The sequence below is a fragment of the Oncorhynchus mykiss genome, chromosome 10 (assembly GCF_013265735.2).
Source record: "Oncorhynchus mykiss isolate Arlee chromosome 10, USDA_OmykA_1.1, whole genome shotgun sequence".
Classification (NCBI taxonomy): Eukaryota; Metazoa; Chordata; class Actinopteri; order Salmoniformes; family Salmonidae; genus Oncorhynchus; species Oncorhynchus mykiss.
The window spans coordinates 59,704,394-59,723,567 of record NC_048574.1 but is presented as its reverse complement, the minus strand read 5'-3'; the positions used below and the strand labels follow the sequence as shown (position 1 = coordinate 59,723,567).

Here is a 19,174-nt window from a genome sequence, read left to right as displayed (position 1 = left end):
AGAGAGGGGAGTGTTTGCATGTCAGTTCCTATCAATTGAGACGTCTCAAACTGTCTGCCGTTATCTGACGGAACACTCAGTCCTCTAGAGGATTTTTACTGGATAGCTGTAATTTAGGAACACCTCTGGTCAATCTCATCATTTTACAAATGGGATTGCTTTCCTCGGCGTTTAACTACTCACTGTGTGCATAGCCACCATCATAGGGTTCATAGTTTACTGTGGTGCGTGCGTGTGTATATTTGTGGGTGCTCATGCCCGTGCGTGTGTATATTTGTGGGTGCTCATGCCCGTGCGTGCACTTTAACATTAACTTTCAATGGTTTGTCATAGTTTACTTTCACAATCCCTTCACGCTTGGAAGTCAAACTAAAATGCCACAAACATCTCTCTTCTCTCTGAAACACTATTTCCTAAACCAATTTTTTTGTTATCCTTGTTTTGGGTCTTGGCCACATAAAGGACGATGAATTTTCCTTCACAGCTGAAAGGCAGCTAATGGAGCAGGAGGACTTATTAGATCAAATGCATTTTAAGGACAGAAAGGGAACATCACAGAGCTCAATTACCAAGAGGCAGAGTCTGAGTCCGAAATGCACGCTACTCCCTTTGTAATGCTCTACTTTTGACCAAAGCCCTATAGGCCCTAGTCAAAAGAAGTGCACTACAAAGGGAACACTGTACCATTTGGGACACAGCCAATCTAAACCTCCACAGAGAGCGTCTTCAGTTGTGTGTTTGCTAGAAACCGATTGAATAACTTTGTCAAAAACAGTCAAATCTAAGCTGCAGTGACTTCTCTTTCCATCCAGCGACATCTTTAGTTTTGTCCGAGCGTTCGGCTAATTGAGGCTTAAATCTTGATTCTCACTTGGTTCACACTCGCAAATGACTCTAATTGTCCAAAAAATATTTATGAAAACAAGACTAACTTTCATGTTTGCAAATTGATTTGGGATTACTCGCTCCACTGACTCAAACACATTGCAAACATTTTCAAAAGCAGCAATGTTTATAATCACATTTTGTTATCACTGCAATATATCTGAATTATTTTTAAGTCTCACATCCAGAGAACATTCACTACAATCTTCCCATTTGAGAAATGTTACTGGGCTGTGATCCAATCAAATGTCTTAATTTCCTTCCAAACTATAGGTAAGTGGAAGGGTGTGAGGGAATTCCACCATATTGCTTGCACCCTGGCATGTCCTTGCAGATTACTAGTAACTGGTTAGGAGTACGATGGCTATACTAGCTAATATGATAGAGTAGAGCAGTTTGAAACAAAATATGTGATTTGTCTTAAATCTCTACCCAGTACAGCCAGAAGAAGATTGGCCAACCCTTGGAGCCTGGTTTCTCTCTAGGTTTCTTATAGCTTCCTGCCTTCTAGGGAGTTTTCCTAGACACTGTGCTTCTGACTCTGCATTGCTTGCTCTTTGGGATTTTAGGCTGGGTATCTTTAAAGTACTTTGACAACTGCTGATGTAAAAAGGGCTTTATATAAAATACATTTGATTGATTGATCGTAAGTTATACAACTCTCTAAAATGACCATTTATCATCACTGAAAGCATTTAATTGACTTCAGTGATCCCACATCATCTGAATCTCTCCACTTTGTCTGTGTGACTTTTCAGCTCTGAGAAACACCACTGCCTGGTAGCGCTTTGCTTCACCACAAAGGGCAGGCTTCTGTCTCATTAATTTTACTTCCTGACACTGTCATCCAATGATTTATTACCTCCTGTCACAGGCTTCCTGATTGGCCTATTCTTCCTTAATGGGGTGCCATTAGTATAAACCTTAATTTGAGTGCACCCCTCTCACCTAGGTCGATACTTGCTATGGCTCACATGTTGGTTGTTTCAATGAAGACTCTGGGAGGAATTGGTGCAGGAATTTGACACAACGCCATGTACCTGTTAGCAGTCGGTGGAGTCAATGTTTCACGTTTCTGGCGCATTGTGTGATGTTGAGCAGCACACATATGCGTGTTCGTTGAAGTAGAATGAATTTGTGTGTGAGTGAGAGATACTTTGTGTGTGTGTGTGAAAGAGAGAGTGTGAGTGCCAGTGTGTGAGAGTGTGCATAAGAGAGAATGTGTGTGTGTGTGTGTGCGTGCGTGTGCGTTGGTCTGTGTTCATGCTCTCTTTCAGCCCCTCCAGGAGTCTTGGTGAATGAAAAAACAGAACCAATGTCTGGGTAGTAATTTACAGTAATTTGCTGGTCAGAGACAGCAGACACACAGTCTATTGAGAGAAAAGCCAAACTCCAGTACTCCTCTGAGCCAGGAGACAGACAGTCAATTTCCCTCACACTCACTGCCAGCCTTGGCCTGGACTCGGGTAGTTTACAGAGATACACTCTATGTGAGACTGTGCAGAGACTCTAAACATGGCCACTTAAGCTGCTCCTTGACTACGGCATGAATGGATGTGTGTGGAGTTGGGGTGACATTGTGAGTGTGTGCAAGTTTAAGTGCATGTGTGTGTGTGATTCTCTGGCACACTTAGTCTAGTGAAAAGCATGAGCTGTTGCACACCCCAAAATGTTCGTATAGGTGCTGACCACTGTAACAGCGAGAACTGTAGGCTATAGAAAATAGTCACAAACCCTCTATATAATCTCAGAGTAATGTATTGGGTAAACTACAAACGTTTTGGCATCACTGTGCCTTCTTCAGGGTAATGTCATTATTGCTTGAACCAGGTTATGTAGACAAACAGTGCAATTAGTGCAACCAATGACCATAGTAACCTAGAAGAAATGTTGGTTTCCTTTACCCATTAAATTACTGTGAGTTTATATAGAGCGTGTACGACTCTCTGTCACACTTAGTAACACATAATTACTAACACATCACCTTTTACATTTAACAAAATGCTAAACAAACAAGGCATTAGTCAATGTATTTTATGAACACATACAATGTTAATATATTCTCCAAAGAACAGATGTCGCTCGTTTGGAAACTGATATTTGTTTTTACCTCGACAGCCACCGTACTCGCATGTTTTCGTTTGTTTATGTTGTTAGCTTGGTGGCTAGCTAGTTTCCCATAATCTGAAGATATGGCTGACTATTCAAAAGTGAAAATAACAAAACTTGTTTTGAAAGGACTAAACAAGGGGTGAGTTTATTCCTCAACATCGAATTCAATATTTGTTTGTGTGGAAGATGGCGAATCAAGCTGGCTAATAATGCTATCAAACTAGCTATCGTTCATCGACTCTGACCAGGCATTAACAGTTAGTTACTGGCTAATGTTAGCTAGATAACTGTTTGCTATTTTCCTTTTTCCCAATTTGACCTTGCTAATGTTGATCCATAATTGTCTTGTAGAAAGAAGAAGAAGCACAAGGATAAGAAGAGAAAAAGGGACGATGCACAAGATAAACCGGATATTGTTGGTATGTTGTTTGCTGGTCATTCTTGGTAGCTAGCTAGTTGAAAAGGGTTCTTATGATACTCCACAAAGTAGCAAACAATCATGTTTTTTTTCTGCTTTCTAGGTGGATGGTGGTGTATCAGTGGCTTTGGGGAGATTTCAGGAACGGTTGCAATAGAGATGCAGACTAATTCCTACATCCATGCCCTGGATACTGGTCTGTTCACAGTTGGTGCACCACATCAAGGTAAGAAAAGTGCGAGACTATCTTTCGCTAAATTCACCCAATATGTCCTTTGTAGTACACTACTTCTAATCCAAGTCACATAGAGCTCTGGTCAAACGTAGTGCACAATAATATAGGGAGTAGGGTGTTATGTGTTTTGTCATTAATGCATGATGATGATGATGATGAAACACAATTTGCTGTATGCCATACTAGGTTGTTTTGCTACTTGATTGGACAGGGGGAAGTGTTTCGAGAGACTTTTTGCCATTTGTTACATCATTGAGTCGATAGGGGCATGATCAAAATGTTATGCTTGAGTAAGTGGCATATGGGAGCGTTGTACTGACTCAACCCAGAGGCTTTTGTGGTACAGTCCGTTAGGCTTTCACCTCTGCACCGCATGAGCTGGGGGTCGAGTCCCTGTTACAGCTCTCACTCTCCTGCTCCACCTGTTACCAGGGGGCAGGGAGGGAGGTTGAACGTAGTGGAAATTTTGATTTTGTTTAGATACAGATGACTGTTTTAGACTGTTGTGAGACAAACACTGGAAGAGATTGCAAACCACAGGTATCAAATAGGGGGCTTATGCACAATTCAAGACCTAAGGGTAAATCCTTTTGAATTCAATCACTTTTTTGACAGCACCCCTTTTGATTTAAAGTAAACCTTCCATACGTATTTGCCCTTTGTAGAAGTGCTCAGAAAGTTTTTAAATGAACCGTTTTTCTTTTCCAGTGATGAAGACATGGATGTCTCATGGTATGGTGGGATGTGCAAAAATGTGTCAACTCTGAGCACCTTTATCTCCTGAATGTTTTGGCATTCAGGTTCAAAAAGTCCCTTTGTGACAAATGTTTCCATGGGCAAACATGTATGGAAAGTTTTGTTTAAATGGATTGACCCCTAACACATCTTTGGGGCAGGGTTACTCATCACAAGACAGTACTGAGTAGGGTTGCACATTTTGGGGAATATTCAGAGGTGGGAATTAACAGGAATATTTGGGAATTAACAAAAATATATATGCAAATGAATACCATTGTAAATGTTTTTTTTGCATTGGATATATTTACCATATATGGAGACAGAAACATAAACCTTTTACCTTATCGTAAGTAGACATCATTTCAAATTATTAAATCCTTCCAATAGAAATAATAAAAAAAACTATTTAGTCACGAATTGAACTTTAATTAAATGATTTGACTCTTCACGTGGGATGATTTCACTGAACAACAAAATAAAGGAAATATTGAATGATCCCCAATGATACATCGCATCCCTAAAATGTTTTCAACATACATCTGTATAATGATCATCTAGAAACTAAAGCTTTGGTTGTCTTCCTCTCAGGCTTCCATGTCTTCTCCCTGGACCTCCTCAATGTCCACCTCTGAACATCAGACTCTGAGGCCTCATCTTTCACTGTCATTTTCCAACCTGGTTGAGGATGGCTCGTTGTCAGGCTCAAAAAGCCTCAAATTTGCTTGAATGGCCACCGATTTTTCAACCCTTGTATTGGTCAGCCTGTTGTGTTCTTTGGTGTGTGTGTTCCCAAACAAGGACCAGTTGCGCTCTGATTTGGATGATGATGAAGGCAACAGGGGAAATACCCTCAGATCCACAACGTCCCTCCCACTAGGTGGCTGATGAGATATGTTGGCACAACTGCCATATTGCATCTCCATCCCAAAGTCCTTGCTTGGAAGTATACTTCGCCCGACTGCCAAGAACCTTGCCCTCATTCAGGCCAAGATGGCGAGACACGGTAGTGATGACACCATATGGCTTGTTGATCTCTGCACCAGACAGGGTGCTCTTGCCAGCATACTTGGGATCCAACATGTACGCTGCGGCATGTATGGGCTTCACGTAGAAGTGTTCACACTTTTTGATGTATTTCAGAACTGCAGTTTCCTCTGCTTGGAGCAACAGTGAAGTGGGCAGGGCAGAATGAATTTCTTCTCTTATATCTGCAAGCAGGGTCTGAACATCAGACAGGATGGCATTGTCTCCCTAAATCTGTGCAATGGCTACTGCTATAGGTTTCAGGCTGCTTACCACTCTCTCCCAAAATACATCATCAAGGGGGGATCCTCTTGATGGGGCTGTCCATATCGGCAGACTGTGATATGGCAATTTCTTGGAGAGACTCCTTCCCCTCATGGAGACTGCCAAACATGATGACAACCCCACCCCAACAGGTGTTGATGGGCAGATTCAATGTGGTGCTCTTATTCTTCTCACTTGGTGAGGTAGATTGCTGCTATAACTTGATGACCCTTCACATACCTAACCATTTTCTTGGCTATCTTGTAGGGTGTATCCATTGTTTTCAGTGCCATAATGTCCTTGAGAAGCAGATTCAATGCATGAGCAGCACAGCCATTGGGTGTGAAGTGAGGGTAGGACTCCACTTTAGACCAAGCAGCCTTTATGTTCGCAGCATTGTCTGTCACCAGTGCAAATACCTTCTGTTGTCCAAAGTCATTGATGACTGCCTTCTGCAATGTAGAGACCGGTGTGTCTGTTGTCCCTTGTTTTGCTCTTGTAGAATACTGGTTGAGGGGTGGAGATTATATAGTTAGTTATTCCTTGCCCACGGACATTCGACCACCCATCAGAGATGATTGCAATACGGTCTGATTTCTCTGATTTTCTTGACCTTCACTTGAACTCTGTTGAACTCTGTATCTAGCAAATGAGTAGATAAAGCATGTCTGGTTGGAGGGGTGTATGCTGGGCGAAGAACATGACAAAAATCTCTTCAATACACATTGCCTGTGAGAATCAGAGGTGAACCAGTTGCATACACAGCTCGAGCAAGACATTCCTCATTATTTCTCTGACTACGTTTGCTATTGAGTCAAAAAAACTTCTGATTCCAGGAGGACCATGAGCTGTTAATATCGATAAGGTGTCTGATTCATCATTTTCACTTTGATTAGAAGTAGAGGGACTTTTGTCAGTGGTTGCTTGTTGAGAGCGCTGAGGAAACTTTATGCACTTGGCCAGATGATTCTGCATCTTTGTTGCATTCTTCACATATGATTTGGCACAGTATTTGCAAATGTACACAGTTTTTCCTTCTACATTAGCTGCAGTGAAATGTCTCCACACATCAGATAGTGCCAGTGGCATTTTTCTGTAAAGATTAGAAAAAAATGAGTTAGAAAAACAACATACAATTCCATGTACAGATAAATAGTTAAGAAGTTAGATTAAACAACTCCTTTTGTAAGATAAATGTTTTAAAATGGAACAGGTATGGAAACAGGTGTATTAACACTCCTCTGTTAGCAGGCTCAAGCAAGCTAAAACCCACATGGTAGCAACAACTAAGTAGCAGAAATTGTTAACAAGTTATAAATTATTTAAACACACTTTGCTGTAGGCTACTATTTACTAATTACAAAAAATCATGTATGTCATATAAAATATTCACCCCACCCAGTAAGCAAAACTTACCGGAAAGCATGTAGTCCTTGGCTCAGACAGTGTAGTAGTGTGAGCTCAATAGCATCTCATTAGTGTGCAAAATCTTGAGAATCAGCTGTACATGTGATGGAAGAATGTACTGTGCATGCAGAGGGTTGCAATTCCATTGAATTGTGGATAGTTTAACCAAAATATGCCACAAGACCTAGAATTGCCTTATGTGTATCCCATAAAAAAGGTTCACTGTTATAAGCTAACTTTTTTGATATCAAGCAAAATTCCCAGGCTTAACTTCCCATGGATAATTTTCAAAACATTTCCGGAAAGTTTCCTACCCTTTGCAACTGTAGTACTGAGTAGCCTTTAGTTTGATCCACTAATTTGAAGGGATGTCCACATAATTATGTTTTATATATATACACACACACACAGTGGGGAGAACAAGTATTTGATCCTACTTACAAAGCATGTAGAGGTCTGTAATTTTTATCATAGGTACACTTCAACCGTGAGAGACGGAATCTAAAACAAAAATCCAGAAAATCATATTGTATTATTTTTAAGTAATTCATTTGCATTTTATTGCATGACATAAGTATTTGATACATCAGAAAAGCAGAACTTAATATTTGGTACAGAAACCTTTGTTTGCAATTACAGAGATCATACGTTTCCTGTAGTTCTTGACCAGGTTTGCACACACTGCAGCAGGGATTTTGGCCCACTCCTCCATACAGACCTTCTCCAGATCCTCAGGTTTCGGGGCTGTCACTAGGCAATACGGACTTTCAGCTCCCTCCAAAGATTTTCTATTGGGTTCAGGTCTGGAGACTGGCTAGGCCACTCCAGGACCTTGAGATGCTCCTTACGGAGCCACTCCTTAGTTGCCCTGGCTGTGTGTTTCGGGTCGTTGTCATGCTGGAAGACCCAGCCACGACCCATCTTCAATGCTCTTACTAAGGGAAGGAGGATGTTGGCCAAGATCTCGCGATACATCCATCCTCCCCTCAATACGGTGCAGTCGTCCTGTCCCCTTTGCAGAAAAGCATCCCCAAAGAATGTTTCCACCTCCATGCTTCACGATTGGGATGGTGTTCTTGGGGTTGTACTCATCCTTCTTCCTCCAAACACGGCGAGTGGAGTTTAGACCAAAAAGCTATTTTTGTCTCATCAGACCACATGACCTTCTCCCATTCCTGACCAGGTCCTGCCGTGTAGTTCTGGGCTGATCCCTCACCTTCCTCATGATCATTGATGCCCCACGAGGTGAGATCTTGCATGGAGCCCCAGACTGAGGGTGATTGACCGTCATCTTGAACTTCTTCCATTTTCTAATAATTGCACCAACAGTTGTTGCCTTCTCACCAAGCTGCTTGCCTATTGTCCTGTAGCCAATCCCTGCCTTGTGCAGGTCTACAATTTTATCCCTGATGTCCTTACACAGCTCTCTGGTCTTGGCCATTGTGGAGAGGTTGGAGTCTGTTTGATTGAGTGTGTGGACAGGTGTCTTTTATACAGGTAACGAGTTCAAACAGGTGCAGTTAATACAGGTAATGAGTGGAGAACAGGAGGGCTTCTTAAAGAAAAACTAACAGGTCTGTGAGAGCCGGAATTCTTACTGGTTAGTAGGTGATCAAATACTTATGTCATGCAATAAAATGCAAATTAATTACTTAAAAATCATACGATGCGATTTTCTGGATTTTTGTTTTAGATTCCGTCTCTCACAGTTGAAGTGTACCTATGATCAAAATTACAGACCTCTACATGCTTTGTAAGTAGGAAACACTGCCGATTTGGCAGGTTATCAAATACTTGTTCTCCCCTGTGTGTGTGTGTGTGTATATATTTGACATTTCTTTTCATGATAGTCAAACTGAATGGTTAAGATTAGGTCTGTAAGAGCTAAAGTTATTGTACAGTCTGACAGCAGTGGGTAGAGTGGTGTTTTTGTTGTTTTATAATACGGGCAGTAACACAGGACTGTCTTTCTCAGCAGCCTGGTGGTGCATTCACCTCCCTTAGAGGGAGCGGGTCATGCAGGGGTTGTTCAAGAGTGCATGTTCCTTGCCAGATGCACTGCAAGGGAAGCTGTGGTTGGACTGCTCCAACTCTGGAGATGATCCTCAAGGCCCTCCTCTGCACCCTGTCTAGTTGGGCCTGCTGCTTTTTACTGCATCCAACTAACAGCACTCCACCGTTTTCCAGACAAGGTCTGACCAGTATAGTATAGACTGTGACCAGATCTTCAGTGGGTAGGCCATTTCTGGCAAGACCATTCAAAAAGTGCAGACATTTTGAGGCCTTCCTCACTGACTGCTCCACATGTGTGTCACCACTGAGGTTAGAGTCTAGATGAAAACCAATATATTTAGTTGTTGTTACCACGGGTACTTCCTGTCCTTCTAGGATTAGTGGTGTGGGTTGTGGATGGTCTCAATAATAACATATCCGAATTTCCACAGACTTTTTTTCCATTCAGGAGCAGGTTGTTGGATGTGGCCCACTCTTCCAGCTGCTTTTGCCTCCAAGCCCATGGAAGTGTCCTCCTGGATGCTGGTTAGTTGTATATGGCTCGGGACAGCCCTACATCATCAGCATACCCAGTGTCACTGAACTTTTCGGTTGGACATGTGAAGGATAAACGGATATGGTGAGACGACGCCCTCTTGTGGCACACCAGAAGTGGCCGAATGTGCCATTCATCATCACCCTCTGCCTTCTTCCACTGGTGTAGCTGTGGAGCCAGGCTAGTAACCACGGACACAGTTAAATGTCAGCCAGATGTTGCAGGAGCTTTGAGAGGGTAGTTTGGCAAGCTATCGCCAAAACACTTCTTGAATCCCCTCATCTCTGCCGCATCCCTAGCAGCTCAGCTGCTGAAATCGACTGTGATTCAAGTGACTTGCACCAATGTTACCAACTTGGGTGGTCTGCACAACTCAACAGGTTGGCCCACTAAACTAAAGGCATCTTCATGTCTCAAAAAAAAACAACTAATGGGACCGTAGTTTCAATTGGAACTTGATTTACTTATTATCATCATACATTAGGATTATCATAAATGATGGTTATTGTAAGGTATGGTCGCGCAACTGGTAGCTTGAGCACACGTTGTTTTGTGAACTTAATCTGCTTAAGTCAAGGCTGTGTGGTGTCTTGTGCAACCGTTTAGATGACAACTTCTCTCGAGTTGTCAGAATGAGTCACTCTAAAATGGCTGTAAATTCTTAAATGATTTCACTTTGCAATTCAAACTGACAAGATTGAAATGAAGGAGAGAGAGAGAAATCTAAAGTGGTCCTGTTGATTGTTCCCTCTTATAAAGTCGTTTTTGAAATGCAAGCCTGCCCAGCATGTCACTTGCATTTACTTGAATTGTCTGCATCGGGGCTTCCCGAGTGGCGCAGCGGTCTACAGATCCGGGTTTGATCCCGGGCTGTGTCGCAGCCGACCGCGACCGGGAGACTCATGAGGCAGCGCACAATTGGCCCAGCGTCATCCGGGTTAGGGAAGGGTTTGGCCGCCTGGGATGTCCTTGTCCCATCGCGCTCTAGCGACTTGTGGCAGCCGGGCGCATGCATGCTGACTTTGGTCGCCAGCTGTACAGTGTTTCCTCCTACATATTGGTGCGGCTGGCTTCCATGTTAAGCGAGCAGTGCGGCTTGGCGGGGTCGTGTTTCAGAGGATGCATGGCCTTCTCACCGGAGTCTGTATGGGAGTTGCAGTGATTTCCAAGACTGTAAGTATCAATTTGATTATCACCAAAAAATGTAAATACACTTTTTTGGGTCTGTGTTGGATTCTGTAATTCGGCATTATAGACAGAGCAAATGGAGCTGGTAATCGTCTGGAATTAATGAATCCCAGAAGTGAATGGAAGAAAATCTCCCCCATGAAGCCCAGTTTTCTCATGTTCCATTCTATTCCAATACGAAGTGAGGAAACCAAAGAGCCGTAATGGACTTCACGTTCCATTAGCCTGGCAAAGTGGCAGGGAATTTTTTGAGTCATTGTGGAGGAGGGGGGGGGGGGGGGCACTAATTGTTTCTTCCAACTTTATTTTCTTGCTTTTTCGATGACCGCCGCATTCGATGGCTGCCTGTGTGCGGTACCAAGCGTTTTGAAATGTAAACCAATTTTGTCCTAAACGGTATAGGATTTAGCGTTTCGTTCTAAATCAATTTGAAATCACACTCTGAGAGAGTGGACACGGAAAATGAAAGGGAGAACTGAACTACTATGTTGTTCCAGAAGCTATTAGGACATTCATTTCTGCACAGCTTGCCTGGTAATGGTTTTAGCGAGGAAGCTGGAATTGCTCCTCCACACACACACACACACCAGGCATTAATCTATTTCTTTGTCCTCTCAAGCACGTTATTGGATATCATCAATATGAATCTGGTGCTAGCTACGATTTATGGTGCCCATCCATTTGCAGAGGCAGGAAGACAATGAAATATTCGGAGGAAATGTATTGCACAGCTCTGTGATGGGTTAGAATGCAACAAGGTAACAGGCAAAGAGCTCTCTCGTCTCATGGTTTATGGATATCAAGATCCAAATGAGTATCATTGACCTAATGTCATTGTGATTCTTTGCCTCTTAAATGCATAGTTTTTCAGCACAACATATAAATTGGTCACGTTTTCATACCACCAAGTGGTATTGTGTCTAGGGTCCACAATAGATCCAGACCCACTGGGTAGTTTAAGGTGAAAAGTGTAGTCCACAATCTAAAATGAACGGGAAAGATCGGCACCAACCATTTCGATTGTATGTTTACCATTCAAAGTTGGCGTGCGTGACAAGTTAGAGGGATATTGCCAACGTGTGCTTGAATCACATCTTTGAATCCAGGCTCACAGACGATATGCTTCGTCTCCCCACTGTTAGCCCCACTGACTAGCAAGCCAGAGCCCCATTACACCAGCCCCTGAGCCTCAGGGAAAAGGCCTCAACTTGGGGGTGGAGCACCTAACCTAACTAGCCAAGCTAGTCTAAATGGGAGTTTCCAGGCAAAAATTCTCTGCCCTAAGGCGAGAGATGTTTTGAAATGTTCCATAAAACCCATCCACCCTCCAAAGACGCAGACCTGGGATTCAGCTCACGGTTTTTCATTGAAGCGGGAAAACGGCCAGGAGAATAAAACGTGAACTATTCCTATTCCCTTGGTGAGGCTCTAACTTGGGAGGCAGGCTCATTTAAATGAGATGAAAGAGAAATTGGGTTACAGGGACAGAGAGATGATGTTTCTGCACTTTTATGGGATTTTCACTAAGAAGGAACCCCGTCTAGAATAGTTTAGCCCTCTCAAGCTGAGAAAAGCCCTCAAGATGCTTAGTCACTGGATGCAGGAGACTTTGTGAATGCCCTCTGTAAGGTCACGGGGAGATATAGACCTGCTTTAGGGGATGGAATATAATTAGAATTTAACCTGTCTGTCTGACTATTGTGGTCTGAGAAACATGGTGGGGCAAAAAAGTATTTAGTCAGCCACCAATTGTGCACGTTCTCCCACTTAAAAAGATGAGAGGCCTGTATAATTTTCATCATAGGTACACTTCAACTATGCAGACAAAATGAGGAAAAAAAATCCAGAAAATCACATTGTAGGATTTTTTATGAATTTATTTGCAAATTATGGTGGAAAATAAGTATTTATTAGTATAAGCAAGATTTCTGGCTCTCACAGACCTGTAACTTCTTGTTTAAGAGGCTCCTCTGTCCTCCACTCGTTACCTGTATTAATGGCACCTGTTTGAACTTGTTATCAGTATAAAAGACACCTGTCCACAACCTCAAACAGTCACACTCCAAACTCCACTATGGCCAAGACCAAAGAGCTGTCAAAGGACACCAGAAACAAAATTGTAGACCTGCACCAGGCTGGGAAGACTGAATCTGCAATAGGTAAGCAGCTTGGTTTGAAGAAATCAACTGTGGGAGCAACTATTAGGAAATGGAAGACATACAAGACCACTGATAATCTCCCTCGATCTGGGGCACCACGCAAGATCTCACCCCGTGGGGTCAAAATGATCACAAGAACGGTGAGCAAAAATCCCAGAACCACACGGGGGGACCTAGTGAATGACCTGCAGAGAGCTGGGACCAAAGTAACAAAGCCTACCATCAGTAACACACTACGCCGCCAGTGACTCAAATCCTGCAGTGCCAGACGTGTCCCCCTGCTTAAGCCAGTACATGTCCAGGCCCGTCTGAAGTTTGCTAGAGAGCATTTGAATGATCCAGAAGAAGATTGGGAGAATGTCATATGGTCAGATGAAACCAAAATAGAACTTTTTGGTAAAAACTCAACTCGTCGTGTTTGGAGGACAAAGAATACTGAGTTGCATCCAAAGAACACCATACCTACTGTGAAGCATGGGGGTGGAAACATCATGCTTTGGGGCTGTTTTTCTGCAAAGGGACCAGGACGACTGATTCATGTAAAGGAAAGAATGAATGGGGCCATGTATCGTGAGACTTTGAGAGAAAACGTCCTTCCATCAGCAAGGGCATTGAAGATGAAACGTGGCTGGGTCTTTCAGCATGACAATGATCCCAAACACACCGCCCGGGCAACGAAGGAGTGGCTTCGTAAGAAGCATTTCAAGGTCCTGCAGTGGCCTAGCCAGTCTCCAGATCTCAACCCCATAGAAAATCTTTGGAGGGAGTCGAAAGTCCGTGTTGCCCAGCAACAGCCCCAAAACATCACTGCTCTAGAGGAGATCTGCATGGAGGAATGGGCCAAAATACCAGCAACGGTGTGTGAACCTTGTGAAGACTTACAGAAAACATTTGACCTCTGTCATTGCCAACAAAGGGTATATAACAAAGTTTTGAGAAACTTTTGTTATTGACCAAATACTTATTTTCCACCATAATTTACAAGTAAATTCATTAAAAATCCTACAATGTGATTTTTTTTGGATTTTTTTTTCTCATTTTGTCTGTCATAGTTGAAGTGTACCTATGATGAAAAGTACAGGCCTCTCTCATCTTTAAGTGGGAGAACTTGCACAATTGGTGGCTGACTAAATACTTTTTTGCCCCACTGTATGTGAGCCTAGGGAATTTATTTGCTATCCCAATGCCCAATGATTGCACACAGAGGTGTGGTTTCCCAATTTACATTTGCATCAGCCTGTCCTTGAAATTGACAGACTCTCCTTATCTTTCCCTAAAGTTGTGATAACCTGTGATGGTCACATCCTTACGGAGTGTGTTTCTCGGTATGATTAACTAGCTTCCTTTCATCAATGGCCCCTGATCTGGCAGGACAAAGCAATAGGGTAGAAATCCATCCACAACTTTTATCCATCACTGAGGAGAAAGAAAAGGACACTAGGGCATGAAGCTATAATGGGCAATAATATATATTGATAATATGTATTATGTGAATATACAGTACACATCACACGCGAGTAAGCAATTAGCCTTTTAAAATGTTTATCCGACATCATAAAGATAATGAATATAAAGATATACAAGCAAGCATTGGGCAAAATTTTCCAAGCATATAGATCCTAAGGTGAACTTACAGGACAAGTCTAGGAAAGGAGAATTGATCATGCAACCTTCCTCCATGGACTGGATACAGGACAAGAGAGAACAAAGGCATTTCATTCTATTTATAACATCTGAAGGTGTAACCTTTCAACCCAAAATCAACCACCATTGACCAATCAAACGATAAGTTGAGAGTAAACGAAACACTCCCGTGGCCGATCTCCACAGGGTGTCACCGCATTTAGGGTGGTGCTTAAATTGGGGCAATGATTTCAAGTGGAACATTTTCTGAAGGGGTGGGAGCCTTTAGCTGAGAGTTTCTTTTTTTTAAGGGGGTGGAGATTTCTCTAGTCTTATAGTATCTGTTCTCATACATCTCCCCAAGAACCTAATCGAGCATCTGATGCAATTACGCAAGATTTGAGGTCTGGGTTTCAAGAGAGTAGGGTTGGGTGTAGGCGATCGCTAGCACACAGCAGCAACATTGTGTAGCCCGAGGTTGTGTGTTATTAAGGACCATGGAGCATTAGTAAAACATCAGTCAGTACGACTCAAGGGTAGAGGAAATGATGCAAATGGCCGTTTCTCAGAATGACACATTATTGTACGTTTAATATATTCTAGATCAAATGCATTGTATTGGCACCACTGAAACAGATTTATTTTTCTTCCTCAAGATCACAACCCTTGGCGAGGGAATGTGAGAAATGCTAATCGCGCCCGACGTTTCGACACTCTGAATGTTAAGTCGGCAGAGCCGAGCTCCCAAATGTTTGAAGTGATAATAGAGTCATCTAGTTTTAATCCTCATTAAACCAAAACTAAAAGCTCCTCTCGGATAAAAAATAAGGGAAAATAAAAAAGTGAAAATGCTCTGATTTTAGAATATCAATCAGGGTTTCGTGACTCTTAAAAGGGAAATGTTTTCTTTGATATTTTCCAGACGATGAAGGGCCAGACCCCCCGGAGCAGTTCACTGCCATCAAGCTGTCAGACTCTAGGTATGTATGAAAGGAGTAAATATCACCTACGCACATTTTATGTTGACTTCTTCTCTCCAAATCTGAATAGAAAGTGTCCCCTGGTGAGTTATAATAGACTTTGGAAGAACAATTACAGTCTCTGCAGGTTTACAATTTTATAAATACAAAATTGGATTTAAATGAGAACGTTATAAAGGAGCATCACTTCTGTCGTTCAAATGGTCTATCTTTGAATAGTCTTTGGAAAAGTTTTTAGACACTCAAAATCAACCTGCCAGTATCCAGGCATGAATTTTGTTCTCCTGTGTTTTTCTCCCTAGGGTAGCCCTGAAGTCTGGCTATGGGAAGTATCTAGGGATCACCTCGGAGGGGGTCGTGGTGGGGCGTTCCGACGCCATCGGCTCCCGCGAACAGTGGGAGCCTGTTTTCCAGGACGTGAGTGAAGCAACTGTCAATCCCCCCCAAAAAATGGTCAAAGTCGATGCATACAAAGACTGTGATATGCCATTTCATATAGAACTTGTTGCATTGTAACCCAAAATATAGATAAGCCTCGTTTTCCCTCACAAGCTTGTTGCTTTGTTGATGTGGTTCGGAGTGAAAGCTTGACGCTCTCTGCATATGAGCTTTTACCTTGCGAGGTGAAACTCATCTGTCAAATATTTCTCTTTTCATTTCTGTTTGTCTTCCTTTCTTTTTTTCTTTTTTTTTACAAATTTCTTTCTCTTTCCCCCGTTCCAGGGAAAAATGGCTCTCATGGCAGCAAATAGCTGTTTCATCTCTTACAGTGAATGTGGGGACATTGAGGCCAAGGGCAAGTTGGCGGGGGATGACGAGATGGTTAAGGTGATGTATATATTTCACAAGGTCGCTCCATAACCCCACCACTCCCCATCTATACTACAGAAATTACATCCCAATTACATCCCACTGGGGCAGTGTGAAGTTGGTGACGGGATGAAAAAACAAAATGTCTCTGAACATTAGGGGGGGGCCAGGATATTGCTATTCAACATGCAACTGTTTTGTGTTTTGCCCCTCTCTCCTTCTGCCTCTCTCTCTCTCTGATGATGATGAACAGATCCGGTCATGCGCGGAGAGGGAGGTCAAGCGAAACGACGACATTGCCGACGAGGACAGGGGCAACGTGAAGAACTGCGAGCTCAACTACGTGTATGTACCGTCTGTCGGCCTAAATCACACTCACATTTGCAGCGGCAATCGTACAAGGCTGTGATTCCATGCTCTCTAGTCTAGAGGTTGTAAACCCCTGTTGTACGGCTGATCTTGTCCAAATGAACATTAGTAATGGTAAAGGTATCGGAAATGCCATGGCCTGCCCTATATCACGACAATGTTTTATGCATTTATGAAAAACGTTAAGACAGACCTTTTTGTCAGATATGCCCAACAAGGATCAACAGTGGACTGTTATCCTAAATTACTGTGCAGTACTGCAATTATACTGAAATTGTTCATACTGGATGCATATCTGTATTTTGAAAGTTCTGTATCTTAAACTTGATTGTTGACATGCAAAACATATTGGGACTATGTCAACAATGGACAAATTGTTTTGGGGTGGATTTTTCCTTTAAACTTCACCTACCAATTCTCACGGGGGGCATTTTATTTAGAAAATACAGCCAGGAAGGTGGATGGGATGAACACTGTGACCTTCCGTAGACAGACAGTGATTTCCCTCCATTTTCATCTGACAACTTTCCACTCTGCTTCTGCGAGATTTTGACAACTAATTCACAAGCCCGGATGCACAAGGAGGAGGAGGGTGCTGGGAGAGCGTAGGGGTGCCACCTCATCAATCCCGCTCCCTTAAAAGGCCGATTGATGGGCCAACGCTACGGGGATGGAAATGGGAACGAAAACGGAACCACCGCTGCCGCTTTTACGGCCCACGGCGGCCCATTAAGTTCTGAGAGCTAAGCGTGAACAAGGCTGTCATTGTGTTTTCCGTTTCTCCTCTTCCCACCTCAACTTCATGTTCCATTTTTAATCTTCCCCCTCTCCATCGTTTTTTATTTTAGAGGAGAAAAAAACACGGGGGAAATGGACTCATCATGTTGACGTGCCGATAATGGCTGCCCTTGAGCCCGTCATCGTGATGTAGTGCTTAGCATCCCAGAGCGTGTTGCATGAACAGAGCGCTGCCCGTGAATCATAAACCACTGACAGACTGTAACCACTGCTAGAGGGCCTATTGCACTCTGTATGTATCTACTATCAGGACTGTTTACGTCAATGAAATGGCACGGTACTTGCGAGTGTAAGTTGCTCTATACACATTTGTATACACATTTGTCATTGATAATAGTCGTCAGGTTTATGCCCCAGAGAGTGCATTGTTATTTATATTCCAAACTCTGACATTGCTCTTTCTAATATTTCTTAACCTTTTTATTTTGGGGATTTGCATGTTTTTTGGGGGGGTTTGTATCGTTAGGTATTACTGCACTGTCGGAGCTAGGAACATAAGCATTTCACTACACCTGTGATTAGATTTCTGTTCCGTGATGTTATTCTTTGTGTTTGATAGTGGCGTGTCACTGGTCCTTCCGTGTCTTATCACGTGTTAATGTCTCACTGAACACGGATTTCTGACGTTACAGAAAGAAGTTCCAGAGTTTCCAAGACAGGCGGCTGAGGGTGAACGAGGAGGACAGCAACACGCTGAAGATGGCCCGGAAAGACGGGAAGTTCCACGAGGAGCTGTTAGACCTGGTGGGGGGAAAAATATCTTCACAAAAGAGGCAAATCCTAAACTTCCACTTAAGTCTAATTTTCATTCAGTCTCCCATTGACATCAATGCATGACTAAGTGAAATTTTGATTTCAGTGGCTGTAAGTGCCCCAAAAGGAAAAAACCCGCGCACACAAATTGGTTTTAATGATCAACACAAACTTCCTTTTCCAAGAAATTGTTCTGGAACTGGTCCAAATTACTGTTGACATGACTCCTACTGATGGCCATTTAATAGCAGGATTCGGTCACTTAACTGGTCAAACTGCCAACATACTCTAAACCTATTTGCGCGAACCTGTTTCAATTCAACATGTGATTCAACAAGCTGATTTGTCACATGATAGCTAATCACATTGTCTGGTGGATAGTGGTGGATAGTTTTTTTTTTTTTTGTCCACAGGAGAGCCAAGATGAAAGCAGACCGATACTGCAAGTGAAGATACAAGAATTTATGGATTGTCCACTCGTCTTTGAATTTCTTATGTTAAAATCAAAAAGGCTCTTTTTTTAATTAGTTTTATTGTTTGACTGGCATTGATGTATCTGTTTTGATGGAACTTTTTAATCATGAATACATTTTATTTGGTTAAGAGAAAGTAAAACTGTGCGATTTATTGTCATTTCAATCCCCAAACCCCTTCCCTAGCAGGCTCCTCAGAAGACTGAATACCTTGTTTCACTGAGTTTCCCATCTCAGGTAATAAACAGCAGTAGTGGTTATGGTGAACTGGATTGTATTTGAGAGATTACTCAGTAACCAATTTTCCTGTAAATCATTGCTAACATGCCTACCACCACTATCTTTGTTTTGCCCTAAAAAACGGCAGATCAGTAGATCTGTTAGATGTTTG

At 42.6% G+C, this 19,174-nt stretch overlaps 1 protein-coding gene across 2 annotated transcripts; it reads left to right on the top strand.

The window, feature by feature from the left end:
* Positions 1–2,114: 2,114 nt before the first annotated feature.
* Positions 2,115–19,050, top strand: LOC110534408 (protein FRG1). Of its 2 annotated transcripts, XM_036933520.1 has the most exons (10): positions 2,115–2,464; positions 3,043–3,136; positions 3,349–3,416; positions 3,519–3,641; positions 15,523–15,580; positions 15,883–15,997; positions 16,304–16,408; positions 16,644–16,735; positions 18,190–18,296; positions 18,720–18,925. In XM_036933520.1, exons 2-10 carry the CDS (start codon positions 3,078–3,080, stop codon positions 18,758–18,760), a joined length of 768 nt encoding a protein of 255 aa, XP_036789415.1. In that variant the 5' UTR covers positions 2,115–2,464; positions 3,043–3,077; the 3' UTR covers positions 18,761–18,925. The 2 variants fall into 2 exon arrangements, with proteins under 2 accessions (XP_036789415.1, XP_036789414.1); XM_036933519.1 differs by lacking the exon at positions 2,115–2,464 and having other exon boundaries at positions 2,919–3,136; positions 18,720–19,050.
* Positions 19,051–19,174: the final 124 nt, after the last annotated feature.

What these genes read in the sequence shown, in the direction of transcription:
- LOC110534408 (XM_036933519.1), top strand. Translation starts at nt 3,078, where the DNA reads ATGGCTGACTATTCAAAAGTGAAAATAACAAAACTTGTTTTGAAAGGA. An exon ending in AGATAAACCGGATATTGTTG is followed by an intron (nt 3,417 to 3,518) that starts GTATGTTGTTTG and finishes TCTGCTTTCTAG; the next exon opens with GTGGATGGTGGTGTATCAGT. An exon ending in AGTTGGTGCACCACATCAAG is followed by an intron (nt 3,642 to 15,522) that starts GTAAGAAAAGTG and finishes GATATTTTCCAG; the next exon opens with ACGATGAAGGGCCAGACCCC.